Raw genomic sequence first — 16649 nt, 5'->3', positions numbered from 1 at the left:
CCATAATCATAGACCAATTTGCAAAACCAGAGTCATCTCTTTGTGCGTATGTGAGTGAATGCGGACGTAGATGACAGAGACCGCTTTATGATTCTATTAGTTATTTGTCTTGACAGATTTGTTAAAGAAACTTTATGAAAAATACGTGTGTATGAAAAATGCCTTGTGTGTCTGGGCAATTGTATGCATGTGTGTGTGAATGTGTGTGAGATCTTGTTTAAAGGGAATGGGTATTTATAGCTAGAGAGGGAAACCACAGTCTGGATTTAGTCGTGGTGGCCCCTGTCTGACTATGATGTGCGTATGTATATGTTTGTGTGTGTCTCTTAATGCACCCATGTCATTTGGTGACCACTGGGTGTGTAGAATTAGTCAGCAAAGAAATTAATTTGACTTGAAGTGTTATAGAAATGACGGAAAGATAAAAAGGACAAGGGGCACGTTTTCAATTAGGTCCAGAAGTATCAGGGGAGTGACAGTTGTTCATATGTTGCCTCTGTAAGAAGTTTTACAAATAGGTGGCAGTGACCATTTGGAATTACCAACGTACCAACGTTTTCATTGGCTTAAAAGTTTGTGAATGTTGGCATAGTTGTAAATACATAACATTGTCTTCACTGTATCACACATTACGTGGTATGTTTTCAATCACAAGCTGTTTATTTCATACACCTTATTTTAATCATTCAAGTTGACCATGGGTTTGATCTGGTCAACAAAAAAAATCGGATTCTGAAAAAAGAACTATTTTCACACAAACAGTTCATCCAATACTGTACCCAGAATCTTGTGATAGGTTCTTCAAAAAGTCCGTGTCAAACTTAGTTTTGCACGAAAACAAGAAGACCTAAAGGCAAAAAAACAACTCATGTTTGTGTGTAATTGGTTAAAGAAGATGTGCTGGACTATCACAGCGTTCACACAATGATGTGATTCATGCGGCACGCGGCGGCAGGCGGAAGCGGTCACTGGGCCAGCGCTTATGGGCAATAGCGGGTATGTTTTGCCTCTCAAAGACTGCCACTGTGACCGCTCAAAAAGTATTTGCTTGTATTACACAAGCGGCGGGCGGTTGTTAGCACATACCATGGTAAGCTTTTTATCTTAACTTTTTTTTCCACTGCCACAATAGCTTTTTCGCTGAGTTGGAAAATCACAGGAGACAGGCTTAGGGCCTGTCCTTTGTTGCCGCTAGGCTGTCCTGCGGCCCTGAGCAGCCGTGCACACTCGCATCCTCCCTCTGGTGTCAATAGTCACACAAAGCCCTGGTCACTGGATGCCATATGCTTCATATAGAGTAGCCCTCTTTGAACTTCTGAGGGACATTGCCTCAGTCTTTCATGCTAAAATGCACACAGAAAAGGAGGGAAAAAAGGCAGGGTAACTACCCACTGTAAATATGAAAAGTCCACAAAAATCTGTTTAGATGACCACGATAAATCATTTAAAAAAACTTGGTCCACCTTTAAAGTTCTCTATAACTTCCTCAACTCGGTCGATTTTTCTTTACTTCAAGAGGGGAAGTAAAAATAAACTGAAAACAATGTGGTTGCACAAGTATACACACCCTCTTATAACTGGGCAGTGGCTGTATTGAATAGGAATAGGCACACACCTGCCACCATTTAAAGTGCCTCTGATGAACCCCAAATAAATTTCAGATGTTATTCTAAGTCTTTCCTGATGTTTTATTTTTACTTTCGAGCAGAGGACTAATTGCATATTCTTACAAATCTCCTTAAAAACACATGTGGGAAATGTGTCATTGTCCATGTAACAATGATTGAACTTTTTGGCCACAATTTCAGAGGGTCTGTTTAGCACAAACACAGCATTGCTCTTCACCAGATGAATAGTGAAGCACGGTAATAGCAGGAACACGCAATGGGGTTTCTTTTCTCGAGCTGGAACAAGAGTCTTAGACAAGGCGGGAAGAATTTGCAACAGTTTGAAATAGCAATCGGTGTAAACACAAAACCTACTGGTAGAAAGCAAATGAAGGCAGGAGAAGCCTACAAGAACCCCCAACTTTATTTGGGGTATATCAGAGGCAGTTTAAATGGTGGCAGGTGCGTGTTGACTCGTATTAAACACAAGCTTGAATGTGAAAACAACTATATCCTAGTTATTGGAGGGTGTACACACTTTAGCAACCTCATAATTTTAATCTGCTTATTTTGAATCTTACTTCTAGATATATATTTAAATCTAGTATTTACAGGTTATAGATCACATTAACGGTTGAAAAAGTTTTGAAATTATTTATTTTGGTTTTATTCTGTTAAAAAATAGGTATTTGATAAGGGGTGTGTAGACTTTTTATATTCACCGCAGGTAGGCTACCAGGAAAGTGTTGCTACTGTTGCATTGCTACATTATCATGTTCTTCTACAAACAAAACAAATTTTGACCTTACTTTATTTTACACAAGAAAACACAAAACATATTTTGACTCTTAGTGTAGCTTTGCTGAAATCCATCGAGAGCATATTTAAAGTGTTAACACAAATTATGAGCATCACAAATCAAACAAGTACTGTGATAAATGTTTTTTTTTTTTTTTTTGTCTGTGTTAGTCCCTCTCTTGCATACTCACTCGGTCCACACACGCCTTTTCTAGTGGAGGGTGGTAGGCAGGACCGGAACCAATCCAGACAACAGCCCGTTTAAGTGTGTCTCTGCTATAATCTGATTTAACAGTCCATTCAACTGTCTCTCCTCGAATAAAATCTTAAATGACATTTTTTGTATTTGCCAGCCATTGTGAGTCCTTCTCTCAGTGAAAATGGAACCACAAAGTGTTTGTAAAATGTCCAAGAACTACTCCCCTAAAATGTGCAACACATTTGTTTTTTTTTTTGTTTTTCTTTTTAACTGTCAATTGAAATTGTAGCAAATGACTTACTTAACGTTTGTTTCTGTTTGAGTGTGTACTTCCTTGCACATTTGACAATGAAGCCCCAAAAATATTTGATAAAATGCCACCTCTCCTCCCCTCTTCATTATGTATTGACTGCGGGTGTATTATGAGTTGAGGTGATGGAGAGTATTGCCACCAGGTTTGTCCTCCCTGACATTAGCAGCAGGTTTCCATACAAGCTTCAGTGGAGAGTGGCTGCATTAATGTTGCCATTGTTAATCTGTACCAGATAATAATTACTATGGATTTGATCAAAAAGAAGAACCTGCAGCCCATCTGGTTAAGGTGACTTAATTTTTTAGACAGAGTTCAAGATAGTCCCGAACCGCGAACATTCAATGATGTTTTGCTTACTGGTTTGTTTTGTAGCATGTCAGAAAATTGGGAAACGTTGATTTATTTTTCCAAATTAAAAGCAAATGTTTTGAAATGTTGTGAAATCTCTAACACAAGTAAGGTTGAGATCCAAAATTGCTCAACTCTTTTTGGGTCGCTATAAATTATTTGATTAATTTGTGTAATCCTCACTTTTCTTTATTCAAGTTTTTTGTTTTCTTTTCTTGTTTGCCATTTGGGTTATCAGAAAAGATGAGTCAAATACTGAATGAATCACACCGATTTGGCACCTCTCTCCACGATATACTATTTTATTAGCATCACAATTTGTCACTAGGTCAAATCCCCAAGCAGAGCATCAATGACTCCAGATTTTTAGTGCTAAATCTTGTGGGAAAATAGAGATTTCGCTCTCAGTCGCGCTCCATTGTTGCGCACGAACAAACGAAGTGACCACAGCAGCCCAAGTCGCACAATGACAGACAGCTTATTCAGCGACTTCATCTGTCGCCATTCCCCAGGGACTCGACTCTGATCTTTTCCCAGAGCTCCATCTCTCTTGTTGACTTACTGATTCTGGATCTGCCCCTCCTCCTTTACTTTTTTGTTTTACTTAAACTCAACTCTGCAGAATATTTCATCACTATTAAATATTTTTGTTGCTTTCTGCGCCATCACTATCTAACATCCCGGCGAGTCGGTCCACACCAGAGGTGATTCAGTTTCTTAGTTTATGTTTTCTTTTTTTCAAGTGTTGTTTATTGTCATCTCTCCCTGGGGGATTAAAGTGGTTGTAAAGACAGAGTCATTCCTTCAGAGACACCAGCTTCCATCAGCGCCTTCTGGCCATTAGTGGTGCATCGTGGGAACAGCTTGGCAAGGGACAATGATTGGCTAGAACAATGAAGCTGCACAAGGCAACACAAAGGGCACGCCCACTGCATGATGGGAACGAGCAGTGGGGGAAGCAGATGTTGCCACAGAGGACACACAGGAGAGTCGAGAGAGAGCGAGAGAGAGAGCGAGAGAGAGAGAGAGAGAGAGAGAGAGAGAGAGAGAGAGAACAGATGTCTATCTATCTCTTAAGTCTTAAGGTTTGTAATTTTATTTCTTAGTGAGCAGCAGGTGAGAAGAAGCTTGCATACCTGCCAGGTATCTGGATTGTGCTCTATTTTCTCCGGTGTGGATTATTCACTGGCTATGTTAATTAATCAGCCATCTTCTATACAGTTATCAATAAATTGATGAACTTAAATCACAATTTAATTCTGAATTCTTTTTGGTCCTTAATATTACGTAAAATATGTCATCACAGAACGAAGCGATACTTAACATATGACGTGATGAATGTATCCAGAAACACTTATTAATCACTTAATTAACCAATCAGGAAATGAGTTTGATTTTGAGTTTGATTGGAAGAATCTTGAGATATATGGGTGGTCTGTGAAAGACTGCAGTGGTGTACCCCCCCTCCCCAAAAAACAGACTCACTTTTAATGGGGGACATCTGCTTTCAAATGCAGCCTCCATTGTTTGTAGCCCATTAATTGGGACAGTAATTAAAGAATTGATGGCCACCGCCATTTTGCTTCCTTCATGGGCTGTTTGATTCATGTCATTTGGACACAAACTTGCAAGGAATTATATCCGCATCCACAAGCATTAACCAACAAGCCAACCACTGTACAAAACCACCTACAATAAAACAACATTTCTATATCTCTAGTACTTGACATATTTCACATTGACCACAAATAAGACTAGAAATGGACATGTTTAAGTTTTGTATGCTCATGATTATACATTTTTTTAAAATCCATTTTACATTCTCGTAATGAAAATGTCGGCGATTTTAGGAAAATGGTGCTGACTTTACTGTAATGATGACTAAAATCACTTTACATCCATTTAGACACTTTGAATTCATGTAATAGTACTTAGTTGTGGTTCAGTGATGAAAAGAAGGCCGACTAGTCCAGAACATTATGATGTCACAGTCAAATTGACCCTTGAACTTTAGGATATACAATGCTAACACCTCATCATTTTACCTTATTGGGTATTAATGTGAAATGTGGTCATGATCAGTGTATGGTTTTGGCGGTTATGGCCTAAAACATGTTTTTTTGCCAGTCCAAAGTGACTTTGACCTTTGGACTTTGACCACCGACCACAGCTTCAAGTCTAATAGGAGGTTAGTGTCACATCTAAAAAGGGCCCTCAAGGCCCTAATCTACCCCGCCGGAGTGGGCGGAGTCATGACTGAGTGGAGTGGTCGAGCTGCGACAAAAGTGCCAGCGCGATTTATGGCCATGGGGTTCGAGACGGAATATATTTACTTTGTGAGAACGTTTGCGCCAGCCAACAGACTATTCCTTTAGTTGACGTGTGAAAAACAAAGTTTGAGAAAACTATTGGGATATAACAGTCAGTCATAGGTTGGGCTAGACCAGTTAGCTCCTTAAATAAAATTAAGTAAACAGAATCAAAATCATTATTGTCTCACTTCTAGGCCACATTATTATTATTGTAATGAAGGTCAAAACTTTGAAAGCTGGCCACACACCAAGCAAGCCAAACATGTCTGAACGCGACAATTGTGATTCACGGAACACAGCGAGAAAACTGCAGTCGTTGCTATATTAGAACACACGGAGAAAACTGGTGAGTATTAAAAATGAAATGCATATTTGAGAGGCTGTTGGAAATTATCGCCTCTTTCACTATACTTGAATTCTGCAACAGAGACTCTCCTCACTTCACTTTTTCAGTCAGATGAGAAATTAGAAATACTAATAACAATATATACACAATATTTGTGTATACAACATGCATTGAACAGGTGTCAAACTCAAGGCCCGGGGACCTGATCCAGGTTGCCACATCATATTCTGTGGCCCGCAAAAGCAATTACGTGGGTCAACTTCCATGATTCTTGTCAAAATCTGTAATCCTGACAAAATTTTTAATTGTCATATTGAATAAACATTGAGCTATTGTGTGGTTTATTGTAAATGTAAGAAAATAATTGTTGTACTGAAGGTTCCCAGAAGAATAGAAGGCATTAAAATGGCGAATCCAGATTTTCACTTGCTGTAATAGCCAGGTTAATGTGTCTCAATCATTTGTTTTGTTCCAATAGAGATATCTTCCGCAGCTAAATTCAGTCGTTACATGTTCACATGTTCACCATCTGCATTTTTATTTTCTTTAAAATGTGCCCGACTCAATGTCCCCATTCATGATGTCGCAACCAGCTAGACACCGCATTCACACAATAAAAAAAAGAAAAAAAACTGAACAGCTGATGGGAACAAATCCCCTTGTGTTTGCGACAGTGCCGCGAGGGAACAGTTGTCCCTTAAGTAAGTAAATTGGGTTGTCCAGGTCGGCTCTATTGAAAGAAGAGGTGTGGTCGTGACTCGTGACTCGTAGTAAAGTGTGCACTGGGATGTTTTCGTGATTAGATGCTTGCATCCGTGTGTACGCTCTTTGTCTTCATCCGTGTGGTGTGTATGTGTGGGAATGGACTTAGGGTCTGACTCCTTGATTAATGGCCAGTGTGTGTATGTGTGAAAATGCTCCGGGTCCTGTTTCCATGCTAATGGGTGGCAGCAGATGGGAGAGAGGTGGTTGCACCAACAATGAACAAACACACCAGCAGCCTTACTACAAACGCTCCTGTTGGATGATTACAGGGCTCTACTTGACTATAGTTGTCGTGCATGTTGGGATGTGCTAAGTGCAAACAACGAAGGAAACCATTTTATTTAATAGGTGGTACAGATTTTTTGGGGCCCAGATTCAAATTTTCCCACTCGTCCGCCATGCTTGTTTGTTTATGACTGTGACTGACTAAAAACGTCAAAATTAGGTATGCCTGCAAATTCTAGTGAGATCCACTCCAAGAAATGAAAAAAAAAATCAATAATGTTCAGTCTTGACAATGTACAATGTCTACATTTGAACATAATATTTAAAAGTTTCAAGTTCACCCAGTGACTATGTTGTGGGTATGTGTCAGTGGGTTAGGGTCCAACCCTCTGAATAAGCACAAATACCTCCCTGATAACGTGCCACTGATTAGAGGCCAGACTACTATGTGTGTGTGTGTGTGTGTGTGTGTGTGCGTGTGTGTGTGCGTGTGCATGTTTGTGTGTGTGTGTGTGTGTCTCCATATGTAATGTAGCCTGGTTGTGTTAAGGCTAAAGGAAACTGTGCCTGTTTCCTGCCAAGTTTGCTTTTTATTTTTCTCTCTTTCCTCATTCGCTCAATCACTGCAAGGTGTCACTTGTGTTTTTTATTTTAATGTAACCTTCCAAAAAATAAATAATTTCACTGAATTGGGAGACTGCAGCTACCTGATGTTACCAACAATTAAGAAACTACACATTTTAATGAACTAATCAAACCCTTTTCAAATGTATTTTTAGTTAGTTTTGGGTGTGTTGTATGTTTATTAATACTGAGATTGGAATAGCAATCAACGCACAGTTTGTCACTTAAAAGAAAACACACACTCACCGACATCCCGAGGAATGCTCTCAGTGATGTTGTAGAAACAGCGAACAGGAAACGGATTCCCAGAGACAGGAAGTAACTTCGTGGAGAGAGGAAGTTTTGCCTCCATCCGCCCTCTGTCTACTGGATGTGGAAGGAAGAAGGGAGGGGAGGAGGGGGAACGACAGTTAAAAGGGAAGTGAAATTATCTGGAAAAAGAGGAATTGAGCTAATTCGCTGCATATTGCATGCAGGAAGCTTTCAGACATTCTTGCGGATGACTGCCACAGATGGGGTCACCTCTGGGCTTTCTCCCAAATCAAGCATTACTCCATCAGACTGCAATCTCATTGCTATAGTTGGAAGTTAACGTGGCAAAATAGACAGACAGTTAATGAACACATGAACACATTGCTCTAAAGTTGGATTTTTCCTGTGCAGCAGCTGAACTAAGACTCGTTATTATCTAAAAATCATTTAACCCCAGTTAAAAGTTCCAAAATGGCTTGGAGCTGACCCAACACACACACACACACACACCTTTACTAAACTGTCCACACTGCTTGCATGGATGTTTGACATTTAGGCAGCGCTCGTAATCATACAAACTCCCCTGGGGGCGGGCTTAAGGTCAAATGTCAGGGGTCAACACAGTGGTGTGTCGTATTGGTCAGTAGTTGAGGAAGTTTTAGGAGTTCATGGCACGTTACATGCCACACACACACGGACGGGCACATGCTCGCACTCCCATAGGAGTACATTCAGGTGCAGATTTGTTCCGGACATGATCTCCAACCTGTATTTTACTGCCACAGGGAAATGGAAGGTGACTGTGTGTGTTTATGTGCAAATGTGGGTACAGGCTAGATGGAGATGGCACTCGATGGACAGATGGTCCTTTGTGACTCCTGACACCTGCCAGCTGCTGTTCTGCTACTCTTCACCTCTTTTCTTCTTTCAACCTATCCTCTCCTATGCACCCTCACTTGCTCTGTTTTTGTACTCCCCGTTTAACTACTGTTCTGGGCTAAAGGTATGTGGAGGATCCCTTTCAACCTGGAGGAGAGAGAATCTGCATCACTTTGAAAGAGTGGGACAATTAGGCGTCCAGGTGTTACGGGAAATATCTGAGTCTTGTTTCAAAGATTAGGAAATACTGATCTGGAAAATTGTTTTTGATCAAATAAATCAATCAGTCGTGTTTTTTAATATGTTCATTCTCTATATTTGTAGCAGAATTTCTTTAGTCATTTTTACCTTGCGTGACTGTTTTTGAAATAGGAAATAATGGCTGGGAATTTAAAGTTAATCTATTTTAAGGGTAATTTCATTGTTGATCAATAGATGCCATCACACTAATAATTTAACTATGGTATTTTAATATCGCAGTTTTTTTACTAGTTGCGGGTTGGTCTAGAACTGAAAATGTATATCATCATAAAGATAAATAAACATATCAACATAAGAACTTTGAGGAGGATCACAAGACATTGATATGGTACGAGCCCCTCACAGCTGCTTCAAGTGACCCTCTACCCTTCTGCGAGAGAAGAAGTTGGAAAAGATGACCGAAACAGGAAGAGAGGTCCGCTCTGCTGTGTGCGTGTTGCTTTCCCAGCTGAGACACACGTGGATTTAAAAAAATCAAAGGGAATTCCAGACTCATTCACGCAGCCTGAGAAAACAATCGTGTCTGCTTTGCTGGGTGTCACTCTCTCTCCTCGCTGTCGCCATCCCGGACAGTGGCTGAGAGGGGACAGCTGGCTGGCAGTATACATGTGAAGGTATCTAGCTGCATTTCTCTTTCTTTGTGTACGTGTGATCCTATGAGGTCACGGGTCAAGCGGCAGTTCACAGCCAGCCACGTTGTTCCCCTCCAAACAGGAAGGGAGGGCACTGTCCATATGCTGTCTTCACTCACACTCTCTCTCTCTCTCTCTAGCTCACACACACATACACACACACACACACACACACACACACACACACACACACACACACACACACACACACACACACACACGTTCCAACAGGTACACACCACAGTATTCAATAGCACACACCACAAGCTGTCAAGGCAAGCCATTTGCTGAATGGGATGTGAAGTTATGCCAATGGAAAGAGCAAGGCTTCACGTTGTTAGATATTGTCCCAGTTCTTTATCTTTAATGCTCGCTATGCTAACAGTAATTACCAGGCATACATTAACTACTTACTGTATGCCAGAAAGATAGATACAAAGCTGTGGAGCCTTCTCTGCGAGATTGCAGAAGAAGGTCTAACCCCCACCCACCAAGGTTTCTTTTCTTATACTATGCTTGGCCGCCCTCCTGCAAGGGGGCGACTCGCCTGTGTTATGTGTGACTTTGTAGTCAAAACTGAGAGCAACCCCTACGTTACAGCGATATAAATGAGGCCTCATCTAACAAGAGAAAGAGGGAGAGAGCGAGAGAGCGAGAGAGAGAGAGAGAGAGGGGTGTTCTGAATTATTATAATTTGTGACAAAGATTGGAGGCCTCATCTAACAAGAGAACGAGGGAGCGAGAGAGAGAGAGAGGGGTGTTCTGAATTATTATAATTTGTGACAAAGATTGGATTAGTTCACTCCTCGAATCTCTTTTTAGTCTTTTAAGTTCAATTTTATGTAACTACATATGTACATACATCTGAATCATTTTTAAACAGTTCTTTCTTTATCTGCAGAAGTGGATTACTCTCCCAGTTACTATACCATTTATTGCCGCTTGAGGGCAGTAGAACATAATATAGTTGTCGACCTACTGCCAACTTGAATAAGAAGAAGACAAACGCGAAGCGGGAAAAATAAAAACAAAAATGGATGTTAGAGAAGATACCTGCGTAAAGACTGACATGCTTCCCGTGTCGTCTTTAGAGTTATACGAGTCGCAGTTTTTCGGCTTCACGCCGCAGACGCTTATGTTTCGTCTCTCCAGCGCCTTCATAGACTCTCTGTGCCACATCTTGAACGTGGTGGAGAAAGTATGCGTGCGACAACTGAGTAAAGGTGACTCGGACGCGACGACTGAGGAACAGCTCCGCGTCCAGGCCAGAGAGTGTAGCCGCAAACTGCAAGCGTATATGGGAGAGGGCTTCAAGCAACTATCGGAGCGAATGGAGGAGGTGCTGGTCACTCGCTGTTTTTCCGTCCCTCCCAACGTCCTGCTGAAGGAGGACCAGTGTCACAGAAAACATCCTCCAGACACACAGGCAAGTCATAGCAGGTCAACGAGTGACTCGAATAACTCGAGTAGATATTGTTATTTTAATTATTACGGCCCAAACATGTTAAAAACACAGCCACTATCTTCTGGTTGTAACTTATTAGTAACCGCCAACAGGTTGACAAACTGCTAGATATTTTTAAGGAATAAAGTTGATAATCCATGACGTCACTCACATAAACTAATATACTTTCCCACGTCTAGGAGATCCTCAGATTGGAGACATCCTTGACGGCCCTCCACAAGGCTCATGAGGCCGAGGTGTGTGCTCGACATGCACTGCAGGTTGAACTTGAGGAGCAAGCTGAGGTACAGAAGCAGCTGGATGGCTTCCTGGCCTGGTTCAGGGATGGAAATGGCATCTTCGAGGAACATTTCAAACCAGTGGCAACGTCAATAAAGAAATTGCAGCAAGTCATTGTGGAGGTGTGCAACAAGGCGCAGGATTCTCACTAACCTAACTTAGTTTGATTGTGATTCCAAGATGGTCTCCATCATGTAAATTTAGAGGAATGGGATTCTGCAAATCTTCACCCATGTCCAGAGTATTTTCTTAACAATTAATAACGATGTTGTATTGCACAGTATTCAATAAAAATTCAAGACCCTATAATTACCAGCAGAGGGCACCAACTTCCAACCATTCCCAATCACATTGAGTAGTAGGATCCATCATTTTTGCCCCATAGACAGGTTTCACATAAAGTGCTATTTTGATTAACTGGAAAAGAAAAAGATAAAAAGAAATGATTAAAGTACAACTCACGATTTTGCGGAATGTATTTGCTGCTTCTCTTCAACAAAGTGGTTTCATCTTTGGGTAGTTGGGAGACAAACAACTTCTCAATATTTCTCATATCCTGTCTTCTCTGGAATTTTGTTTCAGTCCTGTAGGAAATAAAATTCTTCAATCATCAATATGGACATCAGTGATATGACTATTCTTTTAAGTGACCTTGTTCCATTCGGTATCTCTATCTAATAATAGCATTCAGAAGACATTATGAAACTAATCGAAATAAGGTATTTGAAAACCAAGAAGTACATTCAAAATCAAGTAATCACATTCAATCTCATTTGAATGGAAGTGAGCAATGAGGGTGCGCCTCAAGTGCCTTTGATTAACCCCAAATACACTTCTGATGTTGCAATTAGCTTTTCCTGACTTTCTCTCTTGCGTAATGACGTCTGACTTCTTGGGCACTATATTTAGCCTGTGTAATCAAGGACATTAACATGGGAGGGTCCACCGTACAGTATTTCTCAAAGGGCTTTCCTGACAAAGAATAAGATAGATCCGCTGTCTCCTTGCGGCTGGCTTTCTAAGTGTCGCCCATGACGTACGTGTCAGACACGCCTCCTATTGGCCGGAAAAGGGAACATGCGCTGTGTCACTTCGTACACCTTCCGTGCTCCTTTCCTCGGCTTCTCCCTTCATAGCGGCTTATCGCTTCCACACGTGTAGTCTTTCCTATGTGAATCTCCCTCTCCTGAATCCACGTGTAAGCCCAGCCCGTTGACAGAATAATGTTTGCGATTGTATGTCATCATCAGATCTTCTGTGTTTAGCTGCGTGTATGACGGTGGGGCAAAGATTGCGCTGTAGAAGTTTAGCCGGCTCCTGTTAGCATTGTTAGCTAGCCGATGAGCATCCACTTTTTGTTGTGTTGCTAACGCTAGCTAGCTCGAAACCGTAAAAAGGGCTAGACTGAATTTACCAAGCCAGACTTGTGAAGCTAAATGAAATGTTTTTTGCGACCCGTTCTCTCCCTAGGTGTGAAGCCAGAGAAACCTGCAACCATGGGGGCTTATCTGTCGCAACCGAACACGACCAAAACCTCCTCAGATGGCGGCAACAGCACCATGAGCTACGGCTTCTCTGCTATGCAGGGCTGGCGTGTTTCCATGGAGGTGAGCCTCCAGAGCCAAACGAAAGGAAGGACTTGTCTGAAACACTCAATGTTGGAAAACTTTGACCAACCATCATCATAATCCATATGCACGTCTACTTACGCATACATCAATCTATGAAAATATCAAGCCAGTATTTTGGATTTTGTGGACATTAAAGTTTTCCTCGAGCTGCTCACAACAGCTTAATGTTGCTTAATGAGAAAAAAAAACACAGATTACTGTCATTTGGACTGAAATTGTTATAATCAAGGTGATTTAAGTGGATTATGATCTGATTGCAGTCTAGTCTATAGCAATACTGAATGGCATTCAAGTCTGGGTTAATGTTAATTTGAGTGTGCTTGTGTGTGTTACAGGATGCACACAATTGTATCCCAGATTTTGATGAGGAGACCGCCATGTTTTCTGTCTATGATGGTCATGGAGGTAAGTGTTGTTGAACACAGTTCATTTAAAAATGAATTGACGCTGTTAAATATGAAGAAACAATCATATTCAGTTACCATTTCATTTTGTTTTTTCCTGCTTCTAGCACCAATGCTGACATTTTTATGTTCTACTCTTCTCTTTTAGGAGAAGAGGTGGCTCTCTACTGCTCAAAGTACCTTCCTGATGTCATCAAGGAGCAGAAGACCTACAAAGATGGCAAACTACAGAAGGTTGGACGTGTTTCTGAGAAGTGTACCTTTCTTCACTTGAGATCGCTCATAGGTTTGTGTGTTTTTTTTTTCCCAGGCACTGGAGGATGCTTTCTTGGCCATCGACTGCAGGATCACCACAGAAGATGTCATCAAGGAGCTGGTGCAGATCGCCGGGCGTCCCATCGAAGAGCCGCCCACTAAAAAAGTGGCAGACGAGGATGATGGTAAGTGTATCGTCACTGATGGCAGTCATCCTAGGGTAAATCCATCTTTCAATATATTGCTGTCCAGTGCTGCTGCTGACAACATTTCTCTTGTTTTCTGTCTGCTTTCTATCCAGTGGACACAGAAGAGGCTGCTTTACTCCATGAGGAGGCCACTATGACCATCGAGGAACTCCTCCTCCGTTATGGACAGAATAAAAATGCTAACAAGCAAGCCACTGCTGGCGGGTAAGCTCAATGTCTTTGTCTTTGGAATATTCAATTGCCAACCATACATGGTCTAATTTCCTCTTCCTTTTTTGATTTTGATTTTTTTCACTCCAGCACAACTGCTAAAAAGGCACCGGGCCAGTCTCCGGAAGCCTCTGGACACAAGGGGGAAGGTGAGGAAGGGCCAAAGAAGGAGGAGTGTCTGAACGGAGAGGTGGAAGAGGAGACCAACGGAACGAAGGACGGCAACGGAACGAAGGACGGCAACGGAACTAAGGACGGCAATGGAACGAAGGATGGCAACGGAGCAGACTGTGGGTCCAAGCTGCGGGCGTGCCGCCGAAGGATTAGCGATGAAGGCTGCGGCTCTGGTAAGTTTACTTGAACATGATCATCTCCGGTGATCTCGTTTAAAAATAGTTTCAATCTTGGTGACGTTTGTGCCCTTTTCACCTACACAGCAACTGACTGCGACGGCTCGGGGGGCTCCAATGGCGAAGAAAAGGCCGCTATTGCCGAGGTCGACGCAGGACCCTCGTGTTCGTCGTCCTCCAAAACCGAAGGCGATTCCAAGTCCAAATTCTTTGATGACAGTGAAGAGTCTGAACCGGAGGGGGAAGAAGAAGAAGAGGAAGAGGAGGCAAGTGATGAAGAGGTGAGGGAACAAATTGTTGGGTTGGGTTGGGTTGGTCACCAGTAGAAGCATACGCAGATGTTCTTGTTCAGTGCGGCAGTGAAGAAGGGGAGGAGGCTGACAGCAGTGACCCAGAAGAAGAGGATACTGAAGAGGGGGAGGAAGACTCGGAGGATGAAGATGAGACAGAAATGAATCTACCTGGGATGGACGGCAAGGAGGAGGTGTGGATCTGGTGGAAAGATTTAAACTTAAATAAGTGACGGTTTGATACCCTTTGTCTCTTGTAATTCCAATTTGGGAACGCTTATGTTTTTTGGGGGGGATGAATTTCAGCCTGGCTCAGATAGCGGCACCACTGCTGTTGTGGCTCTGATTCGAGGCAAACAGCTGATTGTGGCCAACGCAGGAGACTCCCGCTGCGTGGTCTCCGAGCGAGGTAACAATCCCGTATTTTCATTGGTGTCACATTGGTTATTTAAAGCTAGTTTTATGGCACAGATATTTGCTTTTTTGTTATTTGACGTCTGGATGTGTGGCTCGTCTGATCTTTGAATATATTTGTTAGAAATATAATGCAACTTCTGGGTTTGCTGCAGGGAAAGCTGTGGATATGTCTTACGACCACAAGCCCGAGGATTGGGTGGAGCTGTCTCGCATTAAAAAGGCCGGAGGCAAAGTGACCGTGGACGGACGGGTCAACGGTGGTCTGAACCTTTCCAGAGCCATCGGTACGTACGTGCTCATTGCTCAACGGTATAGATGGAACACAATTGAGTACAGTTGTAGAAATAAAAACTATATACACCTGAGAACAAATACTAATTGCTAGTACAAATACTTAACTACTGTACTGATTTCTTTCTCTCCAGGTGATCATTTCTACAAGAGGAACAAGGTTCTGCCCCCAGAGGAGCAGATGATTTCAGCCATGCCCGACGTGAATGTTCTGACACTCAACGATGACCATGACTTCATGGTCATCGCCTGCGATGGCATCTGGTGGGGGGATTTAGCTTTCTGCTAAATTGTCGGCGCATGTCGCTGCGCTTGTTACTTTTCACCCGTCACTGAGCCTCGTTTTTCCTCAATCGGATCTTTAGGAATGTGTTGAGCAGTCAGGAGGTGGTCGATTTTATCAGCGAGAGGATCAAGCCAGATCAGAGTGGCAGCGCCAGACCTCTTTCGTCCATTGTGGAGGAGGTGACGAACCCATCAACCCCCCCACCCCGACCCCTTCCCCAACTAACTTTCTTTTTTTTCTTTTTCCCCCCTCAGCTATTGGACCATTGCTTGGCCCCAGACACATCTGGAGATGGGACAGGGTGCGACAACATGACCTGCATGATCATCACCTTCCGACCACACCCCTGCCACGCTCAGACCCTGTCAGATGACACGAAGAAGCGGAAGCACCCGGAGGGAGAGGAGAATAAGGCGGAGGGAGGAGCCAAGCCTGAGAACAACGGGAATGACAGCAAAAAGCCCAAAAGTGACCAAAAGTAAAGAGGAACTCTTTGGGTGCGCCAAGCAGCTGGTCCACCAGAATTGAAGTCCTGACCTCACATGATGCTCACCTTCACCATGCAGCAGGTTTTCTGGTTTAGGTGGATCCTCACTTTACACTCACCCTTTCAGTTGTTTCTGTCCTTCGCTCATATCAGAAAGACCCCCCCCCCCTTCCCCAACACACACACACACGCACACACTCCCCGCCTCGCTAATGACTGGCACCTAGAGCAGCTCATCTTTTCCCAAGCTACATTTGTAGAACGCGTTCCTGACTTTTTCCAAACCCTTTTCTCTACCTGGCTTTTTCACACTTTATTTTTCATGGGAGTTTCCCCAAGACCTGCACAATGCTCCTTGGGTGTTATGAAATAGTTGACGCCTCCGCCAAGTGCCATAAAAGTTGTGATTTATATCTATTTGTACATCTTTAGACTGTCTGGAGGCAGAGCTTAGAGGCCAAGTTTGCTGTCACAGGCAGTAATGAGACCAAATGCGTGTTTTGGGTTTAGCACT

The 16649-nt window shown here is 42.6% G+C and overlaps 2 protein-coding genes and 1 long non-coding RNA gene across 4 annotated transcripts in view; 2 read left to right on the top strand and 1 right to left on the bottom strand.

Annotated features, from left to right (window-relative positions):
* Window positions 1-10544: 10544 nt before the first annotated feature.
* On the top strand, window positions 10545-11919 carry mis12 (MIS12 kinetochore complex component). The gene is made up of 2 exons (XM_049718213.1): window positions 10545-10987; window positions 11206-11919. The coding sequence occupies exons 1-2, from the start codon at window positions 10595-10597 to the stop codon at window positions 11455-11457; spliced, it is 645 nt and encodes a 214-aa protein (XP_049574170.1). The 5' UTR covers window positions 10545-10594; the 3' UTR covers window positions 11458-11919.
* On the bottom strand, window positions 11748-13731 carry LOC125967281 (uncharacterized). Its single transcript, XR_007480693.1, has 2 exons — window positions 13601-13731; window positions 11748-11889 (listed from the first exon to the last, which is right to left on the bottom strand). It is a non-coding gene; the product is annotated as an uncharacterized lncRNA (long non-coding RNA).
* The window catches only part of ppm1g (protein phosphatase, Mg2+/Mn2+ dependent, 1G), a 4812-nt gene continuing 510 nt past the window's right edge, over window positions 12348-16649 (top strand). Inside the window, exons 1-14 of one of the 2 annotated variants that reach the window (XM_049718211.1) lie at window positions 12348-12503; window positions 12776-12912; window positions 13272-13341; window positions 13489-13574; window positions 13651-13780; window positions 13897-14008; window positions 14105-14361; window positions 14452-14645; window positions 14717-14848; window positions 14961-15063; window positions 15224-15355; window positions 15497-15626; window positions 15728-15827; window positions 15903-16649. The exon at window positions 15903-16649 is cut by the window's right edge and continues 510 nt beyond it. In XM_049718211.1, coding sequence (XP_049574168.1) covers window positions 12802-12912; window positions 13272-13341; window positions 13489-13574; window positions 13651-13780; window positions 13897-14008; window positions 14105-14361; window positions 14452-14645; window positions 14717-14848; window positions 14961-15063; window positions 15224-15355; window positions 15497-15626; window positions 15728-15827; window positions 15903-16130 — 1785 coding nt within the window. In that variant the 5' untranslated portion in view covers window positions 12348-12503; window positions 12776-12801 and the 3' untranslated portion in view covers window positions 16131-16649. Of the gene's footprint in view, window positions 12541-12775; window positions 12913-13271; window positions 13342-13488; window positions 13575-13650; window positions 13781-13896; window positions 14009-14104; window positions 14362-14451; window positions 14646-14716; window positions 14849-14960; window positions 15064-15223; window positions 15356-15496; window positions 15627-15727; window positions 15828-15902 lie in introns of both variants that reach the window. The other variant, XM_049718212.2, reaches the window with a different exon arrangement.

The sequence above is a fragment of the Syngnathus scovelli genome, chromosome 4 (genome assembly GCF_024217435.2).
Source record: "Syngnathus scovelli strain Florida chromosome 4, RoL_Ssco_1.2, whole genome shotgun sequence".
Lineage (NCBI taxonomy): Eukaryota > Metazoa > Chordata > Actinopteri > Syngnathiformes > Syngnathidae > Syngnathus > Syngnathus scovelli.
Note: the sequence above shows the minus strand (reverse complement) of the source record. Positions and strands in the feature narration are given on the sequence as shown.

Excerpts from the sequence above, each read along its gene's own strand:
- mis12 (XM_049718213.1), top strand. The coding sequence starts at position 10,595 with ATGGATGTTAGAGAAGATACCTGCGTAAAGACTGACATGCTTCCCGTG. Across the intron at positions 10,988-11,205 it reads AACATCCTCCAGACACACAG|GAGATCCTCAGATTGGAGAC; the intron begins GCAAGTCATAGC and ends TCCCACGTCTAG.